The 25,834-nt window shown below is 32.5% G+C and overlaps 2 protein-coding genes across 2 annotated transcripts; both read right to left on the reverse strand.

The window, feature by feature from the left end:
* Positions 1-1,972: 1,972 nt before the first annotated feature.
* Positions 1,973-16,425, reverse strand: LOC132751210 (uncharacterized). Its single transcript, XM_060741356.1, has 5 exons — positions 16,261-16,425; positions 10,972-11,130; positions 9,813-10,115; positions 3,786-3,855; positions 1,973-2,458 (listed from the first exon to the last, which is right to left on the reverse strand). The coding sequence occupies exons 1-5, from the start codon at positions 16,330-16,332 to the stop codon at positions 2,010-2,012; spliced, it is 1,053 nt and encodes a 350-aa protein (XP_060597339.1). The 5' UTR covers positions 16,333-16,425; the 3' UTR covers positions 1,973-2,009.
* Positions 16,383-23,936, reverse strand: LOC132751211 (uncharacterized). Its single transcript, XM_060741357.1, has 2 exons — positions 23,847-23,936; positions 16,383-16,845 (listed from the first exon to the last, which is right to left on the reverse strand). The coding sequence occupies exon 2, from the start codon at positions 16,824-16,826 to the stop codon at positions 16,398-16,400; it is 429 nt and encodes a 142-aa protein (XP_060597340.1). The 5' UTR covers positions 16,827-16,845; positions 23,847-23,936; the 3' UTR covers positions 16,383-16,397.
* Between the last annotated feature and the right edge of the window lie 1,898 nt (positions 23,937-25,834).

The raw sequence follows: 25,834 nt of genomic DNA on the forward strand, positions 1-25,834 counted from the left end.
ACTTTTATATTGTCCAAGTAAACCTACAATGCCATAACACAAGCTTACTGAGATTGTGTAACAATGGTAATACTCTGACTAGTCTCTTTGTTATGTTGGTATGATATAATTGAGATTTATTGTAATAATCTCCATACAATATAAGTTCTTTTAATTTGTTAGATTTTCTAATAATGTCAAATATTTTCTCATAATAACTATAATTCATTTCACTAAATTCAAATAGTTCAAGGTTTGTAGTATAAGCATCTATCACACTAACAGTATCATACAACTCAAGGTACCAAAGTTGTTGATGTTTTGATAAATTTACATCATGCTGCGTCTTACACTCACATATAACATTTTCAAGAGATATTTGTTCAAGATGACTTGTTGTCTTAAGAAAATTACAAAATGTAGTAGTATCATCATGACTCATTGTTATACGACTCATACGTATTGCTACAAGATTGATCATACTAGGTAGGTAACTAACAACTGTTGTACACACTGGGTAATACTTGTCAGTGTAAGAGACACTATAAAGAGACAGAGATTTTAATGTTGAAGTATTTACTTTAAGTGTCTCACAAACACAATTGTTTATCTCATCAATCAACTGTTCATCACTCTGTGTATTATCACTTTGTGTACTTAATAAACTTTGAGATTCAATTTCATATTCTATTTCAATTTTTTCAAGATGGTGAAACATTGGTAAATATTTTGTAAATTTAACATTAAATGTGTTGATGTATCTTACATTAATAGACAGAACAGTGTCAGGAACAATTTGATGCTGATCAATACCTGAACAAACAATATCACAATACTGACCCTTATATTATCAATGACCAAATCTCCTATATAAAATACAGGATTATTTTTTTTACTACTACATGCTGAATTTAATTCTTCCATTGAATCAAACATAAGCTTTTGAATATCAGTAATACAACTATGATCCATATAAATGCTACTTCTTATTGTTCTCCTGTATTTCTGAACACGAGAGTCTTCTGACACAGTATCATATATGTATTTTGAAACATGTGTTGCTAATCTAGATTCTAGACCACATAGCATAGTGATGACATTTGACTGCTCTAATATGTCATTTACTGTTGAACAATTCCGAAAAACCTCAAAAATAAACTTTTTGACTAATTCAACATTTCCTGTACTATCTGATGAACACATTTTTGCATTGAAATTTATACCAATATTCACTGCAGCCAGAAATTCTTGTATTGATTTGTGAATGAAAGAGAACAATGAGCTTTTAGGTTTGGATACAGAAAAAGAAGGACATTTATCTTCTGTCAAAATTCCCCAGTTTCAGACATGTTTGTCGCACATCTTGTGATATTTTTAAATGATCAAACACAGATTTGTCAAATGTTAAGGACTTATCCTTAGGATAATTGAACAATGTCTCATAAGCCAAGCGTGACACACCATATATAAGATGACTATTTAATCTACATATCTCTACATCTGTTAAAATACTGAGGGAGTTCAACATTCTGAGAACTTTCCATACATTCTGTATTCTTTCCTAAAGTTTTATTGAAATTCCAGGTGAAATAAAGTTCTAACATACCAGTATAAATAGCACACCTTGACGTTTTATCGAGTTTACCATCACACCATAAAACAAACCAATTGCTGCAGCATAATTGGTACCTGTTTCAGGCCAACCAGAGACTTTACCTTAAGCTTTTGTTCACACACATAAGGATCTAATGATTCGTTCAATGCTGTTATTGTTTTCTTAATCATTTCTTTTTCATGTGTTTCATCAAACCCTTTTAATTTCAATAATTGATGAAATCTCTCTATTACTTACTCTCAAAAACTGTGAATTTTCCATGGCCGTGATGTAGTAACTATTGTGTATTTCTTTTGTAAAGTCACGTTCGGAAGGCCTGCCTGGAACTCATTCCTAGTCTCACTGTCAAAAAAGACAAATTCAATCTAAACCATCAAGCAAAATAATTATCTTTTCAGAATCATTTTCCAGAAGTTTACTTAAATTTTTTTATCTTATCATATCGCATTTCAAGCATTTCTTGGATACTTCGGATCTTTATGTTATGTCTAAGAGAAATATAAAACATGAAATCAAATTTCTTCATTTCCTTGACTCCTTCAAACTCATCATCTTCATTGTGTCCATCACTGTGTGCCATACACCAACAGTTGATCAAATATTTACAGAAACTACTCTTACCAGACCCTGCATCTCCAACAACATAAATAAATTTCTGTGGTTCCCCGTTCTTTGTGAAAATCTCTGACATGGTCTTTATTTCTTTTTCCTCAGACTCCCCTCTGCTCTTTTCTATCTTGCTTGTTATAGTGGGTTTTATATAAATATCACTGAAGCTATAATTTTCCTCATCTGGTTGTAAAGGTATTGCTGATACTTTAAGTACGTCACTGCGATAATGTTCTATCAATTGACTACAACAACCTGAAATTTATTGAGCAGTCAGTAAAATCAGCAAAGCTCACAAATTATCTTAACATAACAAGATTCCCTCCCAAACTGGAGAGTTCTCTGACATTGAAATGATGATTTTGTAGTAAGTGTTGTTTTGTAAAAGTATAAATTAAATGTAAAAGTATATGTAAAAATTATCACAATTAGGGCAAAATTCACCTGTTTTAGCCTTATAATATTATATGAAGCATACCTGATTTTGCCTTAACATGCCTGATTTCGCATTTTCATAGTCTATATAAAATGCCTGATCTAGCCTTTTCATATTCTATCTAACAACGCCTGGTTTACCTTTTTCATATTCTATATAACAGACCTGATCTAGCTTTTTCATATTCTATATAACATAACTGATTTAGCCTTTTCATATTCTATGTAACATACCTGATTTAGCTTTTTCATATTTTATATAACATAACTGATTTAGCCTTTTCATATTCTATATAACATACCTGATTTAGCCTTTTCATATTTTATATAACATAACTGATTTAGCCTTTTCATATTCTATATAACATACCTGATTAGCCTTTTCATATTTTATATAACATACCTTATTGAGCCCTTTCATTCTATAATATAACATACCTTATTGAGCCCTTTCATTCTATAATATAACATACCTAATTAAACCTTTCAAAATTTATATTTCATACCTGTTATCTAGCCTTTACATATTTTATATTTCATAATATCGCCTTTTCATATTCTATATAACAAACCTTATTAAGCCTTTTCAAATTCTTTATAATATACCTATTTAGCCTTTTTATATTGTATATAACACACCTAATTTAACCTTTGATATTCTATATAACATACCTGATTTAGCCTTTTAATATATTATATTACATGCGTGATTTAGCCTTTACTTATTCTATTCAAAATATCTGATTATTCCTTTTCATATCTAAATCACATACCTAATTTAGCCTTTACATATTTTATATAACATTCCCGATATAACCTCTTCATATTCTATATAACATACCCGATATAACCTTTTTCTATTCTATATAACATACCTGATTTGGCATTTTCATATTCTATATAACATACCTGATTTAGACTTTTCATATTTTTTCAAAATATCTGATTTAGCCTTTTCATATTTCAAAAACATACCTGATTTTGCCTTTTCATTTTTAAATCACTGAATTAGCATTTACATATTCTATATAACATACCTGATATAACCTTTTCATATTCTATATAACATACTTGATTTGGCCTTTTCATATCCTATATAACATAGCTGATTTAGCCTTATCATATTCTAAATACATTTGTGGCATACCTGATTTAGCCTTTTGAAATTCTAACTGTTTTTGTTGAGGAGAATCTTCTTCCTTGAGTCTTTTTATCTCCTACAACATGAATAATAATACAAATAATTATGTTTAATTCGGTAATTTTCAAAAATGTTTTTTTTCTTCTTTAAATGTATTGTATGTATGTATCAGTAATATTGGCATTTTCAGTCAGTCTGTGTCCCCAAGTCATTCTACGTTGCAATATATCTCATAAAAATCAAATCAAATTTCCTTATTTGAAAATCAATTTTATTGCATTGAAGGAATCCTATATGGAGCATCTTTTATTTTGACATTTTAGGTGCATTAGTCCCTTTTTAAATTTCTACTAGATATTGGAATTGAGGGACAATCGCTCACCTGAATATGAATATTCTCCATGACAAGGAACAAGTAATATATTAATACAAATGAAAGCAGATATAAAACAAAATCTTAAACTGATATCACAAAGTTCATATTTGGATCTGAAATAGTGCATGTGTAACAAGAGGGCCATGATGGCCCTGAAGTCACTCACCTGTATATGCCCCCCCCCCCCCCCGGCGGGGTCAATGTAAACCCCAAGGGCTTTTATTTTAACAAACATGGTAGACATCCATTAGAAGATGTTTCATGCTAAATATCTAAGCTCTAGCTCTTTAGTTTTTTTAAAAGAAGATTTTAAGTTTTAACTTCACACGTATAGGGAACAAAAGTTGTCACCCAAGTGACAAATGCTGCCGAAAAGCATTATTTGACTCGACAAATTGTCTCTATGTTGTAGACATTTATTCCAAGTTATTCTTAAATCCTTCAATGCATGACATACTTACAGCCCGGACACTATTATATGTACCTATTACAGTAAACTTCACTTATAGCGAACACGGTTATAGCGAACTTCCGGTTATAAGGAACAATTTATTTTGGCCCGAATTTTGCCCTTCTTTATTTAATATAAAAATATACGGTTATAGCAAACACGGTTATAAGGAATTTTCGCTTATAAGGAACTCATTTCTTAGTCTCAATTTAGTTAAAAGTACAGAAAATTACACTTTTATAACGAACTTCAAAATATCGGCTATCCGTAAATAAATTTAAATGAAAAGAAATATATATCTTTCACTAGTAAAAGTCACCCTTAAAATATAATAGAAGATATTCAATATGAAAGGAAAGAAAAATCAAAATTCATCGTTATTCTTAATCACGGAAAGAAAACGAAAAGTATTGAGTTTAGAAACAAAAAAGGGAGTAAAATTAAAAATGAAATAGCAAAGGATTTTCAAATTCCAAATAGTACGCTCTCAGGTGTTGTGTCTAAAATAGAAATAAACGACTGATTTTTCTTAACCAAATGCTCTTCAAAATGGCGGACGTTTGTAAACAAACAGTTCGTTATAGGTAAATCTGTTCGCTATAAAAACTCCTGATACAAGGAACTAATTCGCTATATGCTTACAAGGAACTCCGGATATAAGGAACAGATTTTGAATGTCCCATTGTGTTCGTTATAAGCGGAGTTTACTGTAATTCTAATTGTGATAAATTAAATGTGAAACTTCAAAATGATACTGTGACCTTGACCTTTGAGGTAGGGACGTGTTTCTTGGACGCGAAACAACATATTGATGTGGTAGACATTTGAGCCAACTTATTTCAAAATCCCTCGATGTATGACAAAGTTACAGTCAGATCACGAATGAAGTGGGGACGCACAGACGGACCGATGGTCAGACAGACGGTGCGATTTTTTATATGACCCCTTTCGGGGGCATAAAACAATGACCACCCCTAGGCGGGTCCAATTTTTAACCCACGGTTTTTATTTGACCAAACTTGAAAATCGATGACCCCTGGTGCTGGGCCAATTTGAACCCAAGGGCTCTTATTTGAACAAACTTGGTAGATACCCATTAGAACACGTTTCATGCTTAATATTTTAGCTCTAGCTCTTTGGGTTCTTTAAAAGAAGATATTTTAAAGCTTTTACTAATTATGCCAATGACCCCCTGAGGCGCTGCCAATTTTGACCCCAGGGCTTTTATTTGAACAAACTTGAGAGACACTCACTAGAAGAATGTTTCATGCCAAAAATCTAAGGTCTAGCTCTTTGGGTTTTTAAAAGAAAGTATTTAAAGTTTGTTTTTTTCTTTTGGTTGCCATGGCAACCAGAGTTCTGCATGGAATTAAATTCTTGAACAAATTTTAAAGGTGACCACCAAAGGAACATTCATGTGAAGTTTGGGTAAAATTGGCTTAGTGGTTAATGAGAACATGTCATTTAAAGTAAAGAATTAAGGATGCCGGATGAAAAGCAATCACAAAAGCTCACCCTGTCAGCTAAAAACTTTTGCAAAGGGCTTCGAGTACTATTTTATAAAAAAAAGAGGACCAAGATGGCCCTAGATCGCTCACTTGACCCATCAAACTCATCCAAACATTACCTAGACAAGCATTCTGACAAAGTTTCATGACAGGTAAGTCAATAATGTGACCACTAGAGTGTTAACAAAGATTATCCATATTTGAGCAGTGTGACCTAGTTTTTGACCCCAGGTGAGCCATATTGACACTTGACCTAGAAATCATCAAATTAAACTTTCTGACCACTTTACAGGATACTTGGATCAAAATAGTAGCCACTAGAGTGTTAACAAGATTTTTCTTTTTTTAGCTCCTGTGACCTAGTTTTTCATCCGAGATGACCCATATTCGAACTCATCCGAGCAATTACCTAGACAAGCATACCAAGTTTGATGAAGATTGAGTAAAAAATGTAACCACTAGAGTGTTAGCAAGGTTTCTCTATTTTAGCTCTAGTTTTTCATCCGAGATGACCCATGTTCGAAATCATCCGAGCTATTACCTAGATAAGCAACCTGACAAAGTTTGATGATGATTGATTTAAAAATGTGACCGCTAGAGAGTTAATAAACAAGTGTGGAGGGGCAACAGACGACGGATATTCATTGATCCCAGTCATCGAATTTAGCCCATGGCCAGTGAAAATTAGTTCGGGCCAGTAAAAATTTTAAGAAAATGTAGTTAAATATATAGTAGAATAAATTCAAAACTGGAATTCAGGCTAGTAAATTCAAAATCTTAAATTAATTGATTGTGATCCTAAAAGCTCACCCTGAGCTTGCTCAAAAAAGATGTCATTCTTTCTGGAATTGATAGTGTTATTTTGAAATAACTTGCCTATAAATGATAAATATTATCTTTTTTACTATTTGAACTTGCATTATGCAATATCATGTTATAATACATTAGGGGTAAACATTAATCTAGCTGAGCAACCTCTCTTTTTTTGCGATGGTTGAACGTAACTTATCAGCAAGTATGTGACATGTTTTGCTGGGTTAATAAAGCCCTTTATGAATAAGAAAAAAGCCTTTTGTTTTCGCACTTATATTCTTAAATATGTTTGGCTGTTCAAATTTTCATCGACAAATCGCCAATGTTGATGATGGCTGACACTAATCTTCTGACAAAGTACAGAACATTGTCTACATAATAAGCAAAATATCCCATGTTTTATAAATCTGACACAAACTGTCATTTAATCTTTACACATAATCATTTAATTGTCAAGTAATATTGTTCGGACCACTGAAGTCACAGTCTGTAATTTTGTTTACGCTGTTACTGTGTTATCGCTTACATAACAGAGACTCTCAGATTGGCTTACAGCCCCACTACAGTATGAGTAGCAAATCATCGTCTGCTGTTTGGGATTTAAGATTTGCAACAAAAAAATTGATTTCATTTTGAGGTTTTGAAAGTGCGGAAATGAGCGAAACTCAACAAAACTTATTCACTAATATGTGATCAGCAATAAGTTTAAGTTTTGGTTATGCTGACGAAATGTTATTCATTGCTTTATCACAATTTCTTGTGCGTTTTTTACACTTAAAAATTCAACAGTACTGGTTGGGGACATATTTTCGGCTGGTTGATAAACTCGGCTTTTTATAATTAAATGGAATTTTTAATCTAATATCGCTGGAATTCGACAATATCTGGAAATTTTGTAAAGTTTGGTAAGATATTTAAAAAATAACACAGACTTTTACCTGTTTGTTTACAAAACATGCCTATAAAAAGTACGGGAATCCCATTGTTGTGCGCATGTGCAGCAGATGCTCATTTTGAGGCCCGCACAGGGGTTCTTTTATATATTGACCGACTACCGGTAAAGCAGACGACGTTTACGTATACATTTTGTAGATGAAATTCAGACTCACTTTTGTCTTGCTAACTCAGAAAAAAAGCTGATTACACAATTGTAATCTTTAAGTGGAATGGATTGAAAGACTGATGTAAAATGCTCCTTTTATATGTTAATGTGTAGGTTGAATACCACTAAATTAATTTCTTCTTCACTCTGTTAAGCTAAGCAAAAATAAATTTGAATCATTAATTCTTTAACAACATATTTCGTTATATGTTAATAAATGATAATGCATGTGTTTTTACGTAAAAATGATTTATATATGTTACATAGTACGTTGCATATAAATATCGTGTTATCATAGATATTCATTATACTAACGTAATGCTCAACAATTTTTGTAACAAATATTTTTATTTGACATAAATGAACAGCAAAGAAATAATAAAATGTCTAAACGTGTTATTTTACGTTTTAACTTACTCATTTAAGAAGGAAAACAAAGAGCCGGAATTATCTACTCACGCGCATTAAAAATATCCTTTTTACGTACCTCTTCCAGGGCCTCTCTAAATTACCCGTTATGTTTCTGAATATAACTTTTATGGTGATACCGAACAATCAAAGTGCTGAAGTTTATTATGGTGCAAGATTCATCAGAATGCGTAAACAAATAAATGAAATATGCCCCCAAAACACGGTTTTTCGGCCGAGTTTATCTCCCAAACCAGTATGTGTAAACTTGTGATTTTCATGCGTAATGTACGCATATACGCATCTTATCTGGAGCCCTTAATGGGGGAAGCAACAGTTCCATAAAATAAATGGTTTCCTTGGAAATTAGTTCCTGATATTAAATTAAATGGTAGATTCACTCGTTGCCATGCAAAGTTAATGTTTGCTGGTTGCTATGAAATTTTACAGTTTGCTATGAAAAGTCAATGGCTGCTATAGATTGCTATGAAATCTCAGCTTTAGCTCTTGTAGATTCAGGGAAGAATTTGTTTTTAATTTTTTTTACTATAAACATATAAGGTAAATCAATGTAACCCCAGGGCGGAGCGGGGGCTATAATTTAAACAATTTTTGTGGAGGTCCATGTGACAGTGTTATATGCCAAATATCTAAGCTTCTTTAGTATAACAGAAGATTTATTTTTCCTATCTACAGATAAGGAAAATCATTTACCCCCTGGGGCAGGGCAAATTTTATCCTAAACAAACTTGGTAAACAAATACTAGAAGATGTTTCATTTTAAATATCTTAGCTCAGGCTCTTTTGGGTTTTCTTAAAGAATATTTCTTTGTGTATTAACTATTTACATACCTGTATAAAGGAAATTTAATGGCCAAATGGTTTTTATTTGAGCAAATTTGGAAGAAACCCATTGGCATAAGTTCCATGCATAATATCTAAGCTCTATGGCATTCCGATTTTTAAAAGTTTTTTTTTAGATTTTCCATTGGTTCAAAGGCAACCAGAATTTAGCATTGAATGGAATTTTTTGAATCATTTTAAAGGGCTTCATGCTAGAAATATTACTGCTTATATTTAAAATATCAGCCAATTGGTATAAGAGATGTTAAGAGATAAACGCCATGTTTTGAAGGATGCACACCAGACGCAGAGTGATCACAAAAGATCAACCTTGAGTACTTTGTGTTCAGGTGAGATAAAAAGTGGATGACAATATGCATCATGAAATAACAAAGCTTGCTAACCTTATTGTGTGCCTTGACAAGCAAATAATACTGGTTTATACAAACATTAGTTATCTTAAAACCATGGCTGAATGCAATACATGAACTGGTATCTTAAGTGGAAACAAACAATCGCTAAAACATTTTACCTGTTTTTGCTCTTCCATTATTGTCTCAAGAATAGTAAATTTCTTTTTTAAATCTGCATGTTCTTTCTCAGCCTCTAGTTGTCCTTTCTTTTCTTCAGAAATCTGTTTCTCCAGATTTGCAAGTTTGTTTTCAAGTTTTTCAGTCTCAACTTTTCCCTCTGAGAGTTTACTTTTCAGGTCCTCATATTCTTCTTTAGTAGCAGCATTTTCCGTTGATTTCAAAACTTTTGACATTTCGTCCTTGATTTGCCCCAGAATATCTTCAAAACCTTCAGTAGTAACAATGAAGTCCTTCTTCTTCAGCTGATGAAAATAACAATTTTGTTACATTTTCTTTAAGACTACATTAGCTATGTGATTTTTAAACTTCACTCTTACATATAACATATTTTAAAGCAATATCGTTTTATTTCAAAAATACCTCAATTGTTCTTTATGTTAATTTTAACACTTTTCTGTTGCATTCTTAAATCTTATAAGAGGGTATGTAGTATAGGTATCTGGCTATCAGTCTCCTTTTTTCATTCTTCTGTTAATTTGTCTACATTTATTTCAATGCAACCAGTGTGACTATCCAAAAAGTTCAAATATTAAAAGTTTTCAGAATTCTTTTAATACTTCTCAGTTTCTTCATTTCACACTTAAATCAAGGATTTGACATGCTTGACATGTTTAGATTCTAATAGGGGTTAAGATATATAATTATGGTCACAGCTAAATGGGAGATACAAACATTTTGCAGGTTTTATTATCTCAAGTATAATAATCATTCACACCCCTTTTCAATGTCTGGATGTTGGAAGTAAATTTGTGTTGCTATAATCCAAATTTTACCACAATATCAGAATTCAGAAGTCCTCAAAAATTCAGAGGTATGAATTATATAGAATTTTGGTACCCAAAATATTGTTCGGATTTCAAAGTTTTTGGATTTCAGAAGTTCCTTACAAACTAAAATCTCTTTTGCTTATAATTTAACATTTTATAGGTACATATATATTTTCATGTGACTTTATCAATTAACTTAAGGGAATTATTATAACCACTTCAAACTCTGTTACCTTAACTTTGTCCTGAATTATGTGGCATGTTCTCTTTAATCATTTTAAGTTAACTCCATAAAGATTTCAAACTGATATAATTAATTATTTACACTTACATCTTGAAGTTTATTCACTGCTATCTGGGCATCTGGTTGTTGTAATAGCTCTTTACCATCTTGTAAAACTGCTATCATATCGTCAATATATGAATTGGCCTCACTTTCTTCTAATTCCATGCTGCTTGAGTGGAAAATATTATTTCTATACTGACGTACCTATTGAATAGAAAACACAGGTTTTAATATCATTCTATGCATATACATGTGTATACTGTTAAGCTATCAAAATTGGTTTGTTGACACTTGTTTAGGTACTTACCTTCATAAAAGATGCAATCATAAATTTTACCAGACCTTTTTCTTACATGTATAATATTCATTGCAAATTTGGGGACATTGTGTCTAAGACTTAATTTTTTATTCAAATAAGGAAAAAATAATTGTTAAAGGGAAAGACAAGGTTAGAATAGAAACTTGATTTCAGAAAAAGAATACTATAAATAATAAATCTGCAAATTTTCTGCCGCCAAATAATAATATTAAACGAATGATATCAAAATTTAAATCGCTAAATCACCGATTTCTACAAATCAGTAAGCGCGGCCATGTTTGTGTATTGGCCGTATAAAAACAGGTGCGCGTGATGTCATTTCCCCACATCTTTAGATTCATGATAAATCTAGTTGAATCGTAAGGAAATATAATATAATAAAGTATTGACCAGACAATTTAATTTTCAGAGGAGATTTTTTATGGTTCAAAATACGCAACAATATCAAAAAAAAAAAAATAATAAATAAAGAAACGTACGGCTAGCCAAAAGTTCTAGCCGTACGTGAGTCACGAACGACTAGCCAAGACGCACTGTATTGTCTAGCCCATCTAGTCTAGCCGTACGGCACTTTTCAAAATTATATGGAAGTCGATCGTTATAAAATTGTTGATTTTCATGCTTATCATTTGTTGTTTTATTTGTATGAATTATTAAATCATTTTTGTTAATTTCAAGCACATGGATCGAATAAAAAATGATTGGAGTGGAATAAATAAATAAAAAGAACATTGAATGAAAAAAAAAACGGTGAAATGCAAAAATAATTATATAATTTTCAAAACAGTAGATAAATATCGAACATAAAAGCACAGTCAATCAATTAATTAGCCTTAATTAAAACCTATCCAGGGACTGACAATAGAATTTTAGAATGCCTTTCACGGAACATGCAAACTTTCCTTGATGGACAAACTTCTATACAGTACCGTCGGTAATTGTCGCAATTATCAAGAGCCTAACAACAGTCATTTTCAGTGTTTGTTGTTGTTTTTTTCGTATTAAAGGTGTCGAAAATTAAAATTAATGAAACAAAAAAAGGATTATTATCAAAATTTTGTTAACTATTTCAATTGGTGTAAATGCAAGCAAAGGCAATTTTTTCTCGACATCTTGCGATGACAAAGATCGATATATATATAGCGATCAAGGCGATTAATCTCTAAAAAGTTAATATCCGAAGACAATTAATGCTGTTTCTTGGTTAAAATCCTTGCTTAAAGTCATAATATAACATATGCTTTTTCGACTTCCATAAAATTTTGAAAAGTGCCGTACGGCTAGCCAATATACAGTGTGTCCTTGCTAGTCGTACGTGAATCACGTACGGCTAAAACTTTTGGCTAGCCGTACGGGCCCGTACGCTAGCCACTTCCATTATAAAAACCCTACTAAAATGTGTTCTTAATAGTTCATATATTTAAATTTTTGCAGTTTGATTCTGACTTTCAAATTTAAAGGTGTGAACATATGTTATAATTGATGTACGCATTTCAAAAATGTAAGCAACTCTTTTGAAAAGTAAATTGTTAACATGTCTGTCAACGTTTGATGCTGGGCATCGTTATCGTAGCCTAATATTAACTGCAGGCAAATCATTTTTATTGGCTGCTCAAAAATCTAATTTGCATAATTTATTCACACAATTGCTGGTTCTTACTACTTATGTCTAATACTGCGCATTGTCCATTTTAATTGTTCCTAATTTGCACCAAATGTTCCTGTCACACTGTGTACTGACGATTTTTATTGCTCCTTGTATGCCTCTGTGCCGACAGACCTTTTGATCATGCACAATGTTGCCCTGATTGGTTAATCACCCTTGTCAAATATTCTAATGACGAAATAGACATCTATTTTTTTTTACGCTTCATCAGTGAACTGAATGACCTTAGGGGGAATTAGGTTCCACACCTGTCAGTAAATTACAGCACGTCATAAAATAGCAACACATTTTTTTCAGTTACCAATATATAATCATTTTAAATATTAAGTAGATTTATGATTTTTGTTTTATTGGATTAAATTTACGGTAGAAGAAATGCGTATCTGTCGGGGAAAGGAATTTGGTAAGTAGATAACGTGGAAAAAAGCTTTAGGGAACTGGATAAACCCGAGAATATGCGTAATTATAGGGGAATGGGCAACATGTTGCTTTTGGTACCAGTTTTGACTGGGTGCCTAAATAACCTAACGGACAGTTTTGTTTTTATACGATATTAGTCTGGCTGCCGATTTTCCTGCGCCATTCTCATTTTTAGCGTCAATGGCGGAAAAATGGCGTCCTCAGCATATTGGATTTAGTTGATATTTTACCTGAAAAAAAAGATACATGACCGGCGATGTACCCTATTTGGACAGCTTGTCTAGCGAAAGTTAAGTAGAAAATAAAAGGATATATCGTCAATTTGAAGAAGTTTTTCATAGTACCCAAATTAAATTTATTGTTTTTCTTTGAAAATTAAGCAGTCATTGCGGGATCATCAGCAAGCTTGAATATCGGACAAATGATAATTAATGTCGCGGCGTCTTCAATTAATTAATTAAAGCAATTCAGTTCCATATGATGTTTTCATAAATAATTAGATTGTACGCAATAAAATTAATAAGTTCTTCATCAAGATATATTTCAGTTGTACCAGCGTGTACACCTATACCGGAAGTGGGTATTACACGTCACAATCTCGGTCTCGTCTGTCTCGTGAGAATGACAGAACGCCAAAATGGCGGCGCCCATGAACTTATTTCTCAAGTAAAAAATAGTGTCTTTAAACACGAATTTCTCTCTTATAGGGTTGATGTCAATAGGAAAACTGTCATGGTTCCTCTTTTTAAATGATGAATATTTATATTAGACAGACATCAATCCATCCATTCCTATTCCTTTAAATTTATTATTTGGGGAAAAAAATGCCAGCATATAAGATGTGCATACTCTTTAAATAAAGCTAAATTAATATTACTGAAACTGATAAGAATTTAAAAGATATCTGAAACATTTGGAACGTCCACACCAAATACAAAATGTTTGTACCTTTTTTCAAATCACTGACTTCGGGAAAGGGATTTTTTTGGGATTGGGAAAAAAGGACAAAGTTTGCATTGGGAATGCCCAGGCCTATATTTGGACACATCGGATACGGAACAAGAGATGTCACAGGAGACAGCAAAGCTCGACTAATAAAATACTGGACGCAGTAAGGAGGACAAAGCAATGAAAGAAAAATCAATTATGTATAATTATGTATTAAGTTAAAGTAAAAAAACATTTTGTTAACAAAAATTCCAAGATCAAGGGGAATAATTCTAGAAATAGTCACACTAGAGTTATGAATCTTGTCACACAACATGTGTGTAATGATAAGAAATATATATTTGAAATTTGAAGTAGATACCTTAAAAAGTAAAGAAGTTATAATATTTCTTAAAGAAAATCCTTAGTTCAAAGAGAGATAAATCTGTAAATATTGCTTCAAAAGTTATAAACATTGTCACATAAAATGTAATTGATGATAAGGAATATATAAGTATTTGAAGTTTGAGGTAGATACCTTTAAATCTAAAAAAGTTATACAATGTAGTAAAAAGGAATATTTTTAAGGAAAATTCTAAGTTCAAGGGGAGATAAATCTGAAAATATTGGTGCTAGAGTTATGAACCTTGTCACATAAGATGGGGATGATGATAAGGTACATATATTTGAAGTATGAGGTTGATCCCTTAACAAATAAAGAAGTTACAGTAAAAAATAGTATTTTTTGAGGAAAATTCTAAGTTCAAGGGGAGATAAATCTGAAAATATTGGTGCTAGAGTTATGAACCTTGTCACATAAGATGGGGATGATGATAACGTACATATATTTGAAGTATGAGGTTGATCCCTTAACAAATAAAGAAGTAACAGTAAAAAATAGTATATTTAAGGAAATTTCTAAGTTCAAGGGGAGATAAATCTAAACATGTTGGTGCTAGAGTTATGAACCTTGTCACATAAGATGACGTTGATGATAAGGAACATACATTTGAAGTTTGAAGTTGATACCTTAAAAAATGACATAGTTATAGTGAAAAATATTTTACTGCACCAAAACTTTAATCTGAAATCTGGACGCGGAGGCCGGGGCGAGTAGGACAGCTCTCCATATACTTTGTATAGTCGAGCTAAAAATAGGCCTGTATACAAATAGTTCTATATACAAATCTACAATTGTACATGTTTACAATAAATATTAACCACAAGCCTTGTGAATTGTTATCATAAACGATTGGTGGATTTTTATACATTTGTTGTGAATCATTAAATGGGTGAATAACTTCATAACCTTCTTAGTTAAACTAGAACTGCCACTGTCATGGCGTGAATACCCCCGCATACCACTTTGTCAGAATAAAGCTCAAGGACAACTCCCCTGCCAAATCTGAAGGTAGTATGCCATTGCATTGCTACATTATGTATTCTACATGTTTTGTTTTTGTGGCAAAGATCAAAGTGACCTTTACCTTTGACCTCAAAACTAAAACTGCCACTGGCCCACTGCATGACTTGAATACCCCCATTCATGCAGCTTTGCCTGGGGTGTTTTATGATGAATATATGAGAACATAATTTTTATGCTTCAAATATGAAAATGTCAAAATCAATATCACTTTAGACAGGCATTCTTAAGCATTTGAGTGGACAAACTTATTGAAGTAAAAGCCCCTGTGACCTTGACCTTTGACCCAGTGACCTCAAAATCAATAGGGTCATCTACTTATCATGCCTAACCTACTGCCAAATATAAAAACTGTGGGTCAAAGGAATCTTGATTTATTGGGCAGACAGTCACAAGGAAAATCCGACGGCCGGATGGACGTGCTGATGACGAGCTGTCAGTCCTGTATACCCCCTTACAACTTTGTTGTGCAGGAGTATAAATATAATTTTCTCTTTTACTTAAATGCTAAATATACAACATTTACATTACAATAGAGCTGATAAAATATAAGTAAAATATATTTTATGAATGATTTACCTTTGAAAAAAGGTTGTTTGTTCCTGTGACATTGCATGCAATGTGGCTATGAAAATACTGGTTATTTATCATTAGATGTAATAACCCAGTGCAATCAGTTTCACTAGCAGATTGTTTCTGCTCGTACCCTGGAGCATTTATAAAACACTTACAAATGCGTCTGTCACCCACTGTTGAGCATTGCTGTTTTTCCAGTTAGGTGCAGGTGGCGAGGATGCTTGATTCTGAACAATAAAATCATGGATGGCGCCACATATGTTGTTCGGACAAGCATTTTTGCCCTTAAAGCAACAGCTGCATTTTACTTGTCCAAGAGGACAAACTCTGTTTTTAGCATTCCCTACTGGCTTATGGTCTGGCTTGAGAGTTTCAACTTGACAGCTGCCACACGTCACAATTGATGGTAGTGATTTTGTAGAACGAATGTTTTGTAAGATATCCGTATGTTGTTGGTCAGCTATGTCATTACAGAATGGTACCAGTCCATCCTTTAAATATCCAAGTCCTAAACCAGCCTTTACCCACTGTCTGTATTTTTCCTTCTCTAAATGAAGTTGATGTGCCATCCTGATACTCTATCAATATCTAAACAAACAAAACATCAAATAATTAATGTTTACATTTTATATAAATAAGTAAACAAGGTCTTGAATTGCAATTTTTTAACTTCAAAATATTGAATAAATATGATATAGCAGCATTCATAAACTACATAAATTACAGGGACAACAAACTATTACAACCATGATGAGATTTTTTTCAACAGATCATATCTCCAGTTGATAGTAAACTAAGAGAATTACATGTATATGAACTTGATTCATTGTGACCATGATATGAGCAAGATTTTTGCATCCATCTTATACTTATTTTGATACTAAACTAGCACTCCGCGAGTCGGATGTGTCGCCTTATGAACAATATAGTTTAGGAGATTATGGCCGGGACAAGAAAATTAACAAAGGGCAATAACTCAAACAAGAGGGCCATGATGGCCCTGGATCGCTCACCTGACACAACTGCATCCAAGCAATGTCTAAAACAAGCATCATGGCCAAGATTGATGACAACTGAGTCAAACATGTGACCTATAGTGTGTTATAAAGATTTTTCCATATTTGGGCAATGTGACCTAATTTTTGACCGGACACAACCCATATTCAAACATGACCTAGAAATCATCAAAACAACCTTCCTGGCCAATTTCCAGGAAATTTGGATCAAAACTGCAGCCACTAGAGTGTTAAAAAGATTTTTCTATTTTTAGCTCCTGTGACCTAGTTTTTGACCGGACATGACCAATCTTAGCACTTGACCCAGAAATCATCAAAACAACCTCCCTGACAAATTTCCAGAATATTTGAATCAAAACTGCAGCCACTAGAGTGTAAACAAGCTTTTTCTATTTTTAGCTCCTGTGACCTAGTTTTTGACCTGAGATGACCCATCTTCGAACTTGACCTAGAAATCATCAAAAAAAACCTTTGTGACAAATCTCCAGAATATTTGATGAAAACTGCAGCCACTAGAGTTTTAACAATTTTTTTCTATTTTTAGCTCCTGTGACCTAGTTTTTGACCAGACATGACCCATCTTCAAACTTGATCTAGAATTCATCAAAACAACCTTCCTGACAAATTTCCAGAATATTTGACTAGAGTGTTAACAAGATTTTTCTATTTTTAGCTCCTGTTACCTAGTTTTTGACCAGACATGACCCATCTTCGAACTTGACCTAGAAATCATCAAAACAACCTTCCTGACAAATTTCAAGAATATTTAGATGAAAACTGCAGCCACTAGAGTGTTAACAAGCTTTTTCTATTTTTAGCTCCTGTGACCTAGTTTTTGACCGGAGATGACCCATTTTCAAACTTGACCTAAATATCATCAAAACAACCTTCCTGAAAAATTTCAAGATTATTTGGATGAAAACTGTAGCCTCTAGAGTGTTAACAAGCTTTTTCTATTTTTAGCTCCTGTGACCTAGTTTTTGACCAGACATGACCCATCTTCGAACTTGACCTAGAAATCATCAAAACAACTTTCCTGACAAATTTCCAGAATATTTAGATGAAAACTGCAGCCACTAAAGTGTTAACAAACTTTTTCTATTTTTAGCTCCTGTGACCTAGTTTTTGACCCGAGATGACCCATCTTCGAACTTGGCCTAGATAACATTACAACAACCTTCCTGACAAATTTCCAGAATATTTGGATGAAAACTGCAGCCTCTAGAGTGTTAACAAGCTTTTTCTATTTTTAGCACCTGTGACCTAGTTTTTGACCCGAGTTAACCCATCTTCGAACTCGATCTGTATTTCATTGAGACAAACATTCTGACAAAGTTTGATGATGATCCAATCAAAACTGTGACTGCTAGACTGTTAACAACCCAATTGTTAGAGTGTTAACAAGCTTTTCTATTTTAAGCTCCTGTGACCTAGTTTTTGACCGGATATGACCCATCTTCGAACTTGACCTAGATATCATTAAAACAACCTTCCTGACAAATTTCCTGAAAACTGCAGCCTCTAGAGTGTTAACAATCTTTTTCTATTTTTAGCTCCTGAGACCTAGTTTTTGACCCGAGATAACCCATCTTTGAACTCGATCAAAACTGTGACTGCTAGACTGTTAACAACCCAATTGTTGACGACGCACGACGACGGACGCCGGACATAGCCCCATCACTATACCTCACCTTGACCACTTCGTGGTCAGGTGAGCTAAAAATAAGAAGTGCAGAGCAGCAGTTTATTTGCACTGCACTTCTTATCAATAAGATATATCATCCAATGAAGTTTCAAGTCCATAGCCTTTATAATTTATGAGAAATGGCCTGGACAAAAATAAAGTATGAAAATTAATAAAGGTAACAACTCAAAAATAAGAAATGCAGAGTACCGGTTCTTGTGCAATGCACTTCTTCTTAATGAGATCTATCATCCTATGAAGTTTCAAGTCCATGGCTTTTATACATTAGGAGAAATGGCCCGGACAAAAATAAAGTATGAAAATTAACAAAGGGCAATAACTCAAAAATTAGGAAGTGCAGAGTACAGGTTCTTGTGCACTGCACTTCCGCTTAATGAGATCTACCATCCTATGAAGTTTCAAGTCCATAGCTTTCATAGTTGAAGAGAAATGGCCCGGACAAAATTAAAGTATGAAAATTAACAAAGGGCAATAACTCAAAAATTAAGAAGATCAGACTACTGGTTCTTGTGCACTTCACTTCCGGTTATTGAAAGAAGCGTGCATACCAAGTTTGAAGTCAATCAGACTTATAGTGACTGAGTTATGCTCCGGACAAGCTTTAGGGGACACCAACACTGACAACGACGCCAACAATAGCAAAAGTAACCCCTATATGTCGCCTTTTCAAGGCAACACATAAAAAGATAGTACAAAATGTATGTACCAATAGGAGGGCCATGATGGCCCAGAAAGTGCTCATCTGCATATAAAAACTCTGAATGACAAGGAAGAAGTAAAATTGTAAACTATTAACAAAAGCAGATATAAAATCTAAATCTTAAATTGACATCATAACATTCAAATTTGTATCTGAAATAGTGTATGTGTAAAAACATCATTTTTTTAATATATACATATAAAGAAAATCAATGCCTCCCCCCCCCACCCCCGGGACAAATTGACCCCAGGGCCTTTATAACAAACTTGGAAGGCACTCACTTAAAATGTTTCATGCTAAATATCAAAGCTCTAGCACTTTGGGTTTTATAAAAGAGGATTTTTAAGTTTAAGTTTTTACTTTACACAAATAAGGAAAATTAATGAGCCCCGTGGCAGGGCTAATTTTAACCACAGGGCATTCACTTAAACTGTGTAGATCCCCATTAGTAAATGATTCATGCTAAATATCTAAGATTTAGCCCTTTTGGGTTTTTTTTAAAAGAAGATGTTTATAGGTTTTTCCTATCTTAAACATAAATGAAAAGGGAAATCAATAACCCCCTGTGGCTGGGCCAATTTTGAACCCAGGGCTATTATTTGGACAAATAGGTATACACTCTCTAGAAGATGTATCATGCTAAATATCTAAGCTCAAAACTTATATCTAAGCTCTAGCTTTTTGGGTTTTCTAAAAGAAGATTTTATACAGGTTTTTTTTCTTGACCCCAGGGCTTTCATTTAGATACCCATAAGAAGACATTTCATTCTAAATAGCTAAGCTTGAGCTCAAGCTCTTTTGGGTTTTTTAAAAGAAGATTTTTTTTACTAAATACATATAAGGAAAATCAATGACCCCCAGAGCAGAACCAATTTTGACCCCAGGGCTGATATTTGAACAAATAGATATATACTCATTTGAAGATATTTCATGCTTAACATCTAAGTTCTAGCTCTTTGTGTTTTTTAAAGAATTTTATAAAAAAAATTATTTCGGTTGCAATGGCAATTTTTTAACAATTTTTAAAGTTGATTGCCAAAGGAACATTCCTGTAAAGTTTGGATAAAAATGGCTCAGTGGTTTATGAGGAGATGTCATTAAAAGTAAAAGTTTACAGACGACGGCCGGACAGCCGAACAAAAAGCGATCACAAAGTTCACCTTGTAACTTACTGACAGATGAGCTAAAATGAGCTAAAAATATAAGCTGGGAAAGCAGAGTAGAGGTGTAACGATTCATCGATACATCGCGATCTGCCCTGTCCTTGATGCATGCATTGTACTGAAATTATAAATTCCAATATATCGGGACGCAATACATATTTCAGCGCGCAATGCATCGATATATCGTGAAAGAATCACAATACACTAATAGTTATGATATAATGAAAAATAACTTTAATCCTTAAGTAAAAAGTAAAACTTCCTAAGTAATATATAAGTACAGTAAATTGTTGAAAGATCAAAACTTGAAAACAAGTTATAATAACAAGTTGAAGAGTTTTTTGTTTTGTTATTTTAATATTTTATATTATATTCGTAATTTTGCTGTGAACAAATGACCAAGTTTTATATATTGAAAATTACAACACAGTTTTTCCTAAATAAAAATATCACTGTAAATACATTTAGTGTTAGCAAGTGTTGGTAATGACATTAAAAAATGTTAAGGTTTTAAAGTTCATATTATACATATTTGTGTTTACTATAAAATACTATGGATTCTGAATGATTTGAATAAAATTATGGCTTTAATTATGAGTTCAGCATTGATGAGGAGATTGTTTTCCCTATCAAAAGGCCTGGGGGCCTTTATTAGGGAAGGGGCGTTTATTAGGAATTTTACAGTATCTTGAATCGTATTGTTTGGAAATTCAAATATTGTGACATGTATCATGATTGAAACAAATGGCAATGCACAGCCCTTAAGCAGAGGTAGAAAAAAAGGTGTTACAAATTTATCTATGTTTCTTGTTTTCTTCAAAATTTGTTGTTATTGTTCATTCAGTCCAGTAATCTGAGAACAAATACTGGACTGGATCTGTCTTCCCTGGACCAAATAAAATCCAGGAAAATAAAAAACAATTCATTTTGGTATATGAGATGTATATGACCTAGGCCTGCTTATATGATAAAGTAAATTGATCATAATTAAATGAATATTACAGAAATTATTACAACTTTCAATAAACTAATAATACTTATAAAACATGCTGTGGTATTTCTCTTATTGTTATGAAGCAATAAGGTCAACCAGTACTACATGTAAATTTGTTATCTAGACCAATGAAAGTCATAGTTTTCACAACCTTTGAAGATATTTCCGAAAGCTTTAGCAAGGTCTCAAGACTTGTTCCTAAGCTTTGCTCATTCAAAGAAATGACGCCAACTCAACTGAAATGGTTGCGAAAACTAATGGTTTATGCACTGGAAGTAAGCATTTCCATATGAGCCATTCCATCTAATAGACATTATAAATGAATAATTCTGTGATTTATTCTAATTGCTAAATAAGACTATATTCTTGATATAAATTATTGATGGAAAGCATTAAATTGTTTCTTTTGTCATAAACTAAGTTGAACATGAAATCTTTTTATTATTACGTGACAGTCGAACAAACATGAATGGCACAAAAACAAATTCTAATATAAAGTAACTTGTCAAAGAATCAAAATTTTACGTTATTGTGTTGTATTGTGTTTCACAATATCAGATGTGAATAACATGTATTTTCTCATTTTCTGTATCATATTGTTTAATAAAGAATTTCAATTTTAGCAGAGTAACCGTCTTATATTTAACAAACAATGGCATGTAATATGCCAACAATTGGTCAATTATCATCTGTATAATATCCAACTCAATGTTGTTATTTATAATATCCTAAAAAAATATTCAAGATTAATCAATAAACTGCATTAAGTATAGGTTAAAGTTTATTCCTAGGTATTCACGGTCCGCCCTGTCCAAAAATATGGTCTGGCCCTCCCAAACATATGGTCTGTCATGGTACGATCCGCCCTGTCTGTAATTCGTTAATTGATGCATACACATTAGGTTGTTTTTCTCCCTAATTATCGCGAGGAAGTCACTTTTTTCCATTAAATTTCCCCCCAGGATGAGCCCTGATTCATATATTAACTTCTACAATAACTTTGATGGAATAAAAGACATTTTATACAGTTTACATGTGTGAATGCATTTTACGAACCCTTCCTGGTAATGGGAGGCCACAACTTGCATTCCATGTTTATACGGGGAAGTTAAAGAGCGGGCCCGCGAAGCGGGTCCGGGCTTTGGCTTGCCCGGCTATAGACATTACGTGTATATTTAAAAGAAAATCAAATAAAAAACAATTAAAAAATATATAGAATTCTATACCTATCAATGAAATTTTCAGTGTCAGTTCTAGTCGGGGGCCGCCATTTACAATGTAACTCAATGATAAAAGGGGGGGGGGTATTCTGATAACGGAACAAATCTCAACTTTACAGATAAATAATAAACGTCGAGTGTTCCGAGTGAAAACGGAAGCGGTGCATGTAATACCGAATGACACCTTTAAAACGGAAAGAATAAAAGGAATTTCTTAACGACTTCCCCGTTCATAGGCTTTGCCTAATTTCATATTATCATATTCATGTATATAGATTTAATAAAAGAAGGACAGATTTTCCTGTGAGCGTCTGTGGTACTTTTCAGAATGTCTGAATTTGGTCAGATTATGGACAAATTTTATTTACATTATTGGTATATATTTGTTAAATTGAGGTCAGAAACTGGTTAGATTCAGGTCTGAAATAATTAAGGAACGAAATAATTAATTGGTTTATAATTTCTTCTTTCGTTTTCACCAAACACCTTTTGGTAAATTATCAAATCCTAATAAAATTAGTTTAATAAAGTATTCATCAAAATTATGATTTCAGATAACATACATGATTTACAAATGCTTAATAAATGGGTGTTACCTTTCCATTTGAAAACATCTATAATTAGCCTAATGTGGGAATTCCCCCAGTTTTTCATAAATCTACTTTCGTTTTTAATTGTTAATTTTTTGTAATTTGTGTTGGCACATTAGTTATTTCTGTTTCATGAAGTAATCATTTCGTTTCAGTATAAAATATGTAACATAACGGCTACAAGATTTAAAAGATACTTACATCAATTTCTTCAAATTTTAAGAAAATCTTATCCTGGACTAACCGCCGCCATACTGATACTTTTTTTCAATTTTACAGCGCATGCGCGATGCAATCCGGTCAACTCGTCCCCTGGTCAACTCGTCCTCTGGTCAACTCGTCACCTTATAGCGTTTCCGTAAATGTGTTCTTAATGCAATAAAATTAAGTATGATAATGGCCTTAGAATTTTGTTTTGGTTAAAAAAATTACAATATATATGTTACTTTGTTATAAAATAAATCTAATAAAAATGTGATACATTTGTTTGACCGGTTCCGGTGCAGTTTTTCAACTTTTGGTATCTGCATATGTAAATTAACAAAATGTTGGTTTAAAAAATGTACCTGCTAGCTAGTTGATATTTGATTCGACTTCAAGCCTAACAAGTATTAGGAAATATATTATCTTTTTTCTAGTAAGAATACTGCTTGACTGAATCTGGTTGGTTTCACCATTTCCGAAGCAAGTTCCGGTGCACATACATATAATTATACAACGTTACAAATGCCATTTGTAATATTACCTACGAAGAATTTGACTACTTTTGCGAGCTAATACTAAAACTAAATCTGTACACTACAAACTTTCAGTCTTATTTATTATTTTAATATTCATTCGGAGTATACATGTATATGGTATTGTAAACATTAATATAAATAATATCTGTCAACACTGATGTAGTAGGGTCCGAAATACATCTTTTTGTTATTTATCACTTTCTGATGTTTTCATATCTTTGCGCTAATTTTTATTAATGCTGAATACTCTTCTACTTGGAGGTAGAGCGGGAATTTGGTCAGCGTGAGGAAAAGGCGGTCTTTTTGGCGTGGGTTAGATATTTATCTTTAAATGTAGTTAAATGTTTAAGTAATGGATAATTTCTTACATTAAATATATTATGCTGTATTGCTAAATCATTCCTGTATTTTAATGTTCACTTATTTTGGCTTTTTATTTAAATTTATACCTTGTAAATGTTTGACATTTTGAGATGGCATTTTTGATGACCGAACTTCTTATTCTTCTTCTTATTTAACTAATATAACTAGTTTCGGATCTCAAGTCTTTAAATGCATAATACTTAATATCTAATTTGTTCCTGTTTAACAGCACCAGTTTTAGTATTGGAGAAGAAAGATATGTGTGATAGAAAGATAAATATAAAGGTTTACAGACTCCTTAAGTTTGGTGAGTAACCTGAGTAATTTGTAAAGATATGTATGATAGAGACGTGTGTTTGATAGGGACGTGTGTAAGTTATGTAATTTGTATTTTGATAACATATCTTATATTTTTGATAAATGAATATGAATGAATTATGATTAAAACGGACCACTGAGCTGCATATGTTTTATGTAAATAATAATAATATATGTAATAATTAATAATATGATGAACTGAATTGATAATATATATATTCTGTTCATATATGTATATTTATATATTTTCAGAACCACAAATATAAGAGGTCCTATGGAATGTCATTTTGATGTACAAAACCGTAAATAAATGTTTGACTGAAGCAGAGTGTTATTTGTATGCTAAACCGTATAGACCAGTCCTGCCACAAATGGAGCCCCCAGTGAGGATAACAACAAGAAGAAAGTAGAAAAGAAGTGAACGAAGAAGTGTAAAACTGTATAATTTCTACCCGCCATATTTGTTTATTTAAATTACATGGTGCCTTAAGTGGTGCTTTTATAAAGAGAAGTTGTGATAAATTGTTAAATAATCTTGAACTAGTTCAAAGTATTAATAAACTTGACAATATAGTTTATATGACAAGCATTTTATTGCCATAGATTTTCTACATTGATTAATCAACTCAGACATTGATTCTACACTTTCAAAGATATGACATTACTTATTAAGGAGATTCAGATTGTTTAAAGTTTCAACCCATTAGAATAATATCATTTCTACTTCCGAGAACACTCGCTGTGCTTTTTGAGAAGAATCTACAACAG

This window comes from Ruditapes philippinarum, unplaced genomic scaffold (genome assembly GCF_026571515.1).
Source record: "Ruditapes philippinarum isolate M1 unplaced genomic scaffold, ASM2657151v2 ctg3848_1_1_1_1, whole genome shotgun sequence".
Lineage (NCBI taxonomy): Eukaryota > Metazoa > Mollusca > Bivalvia > Venerida > Veneridae > Ruditapes > Ruditapes philippinarum.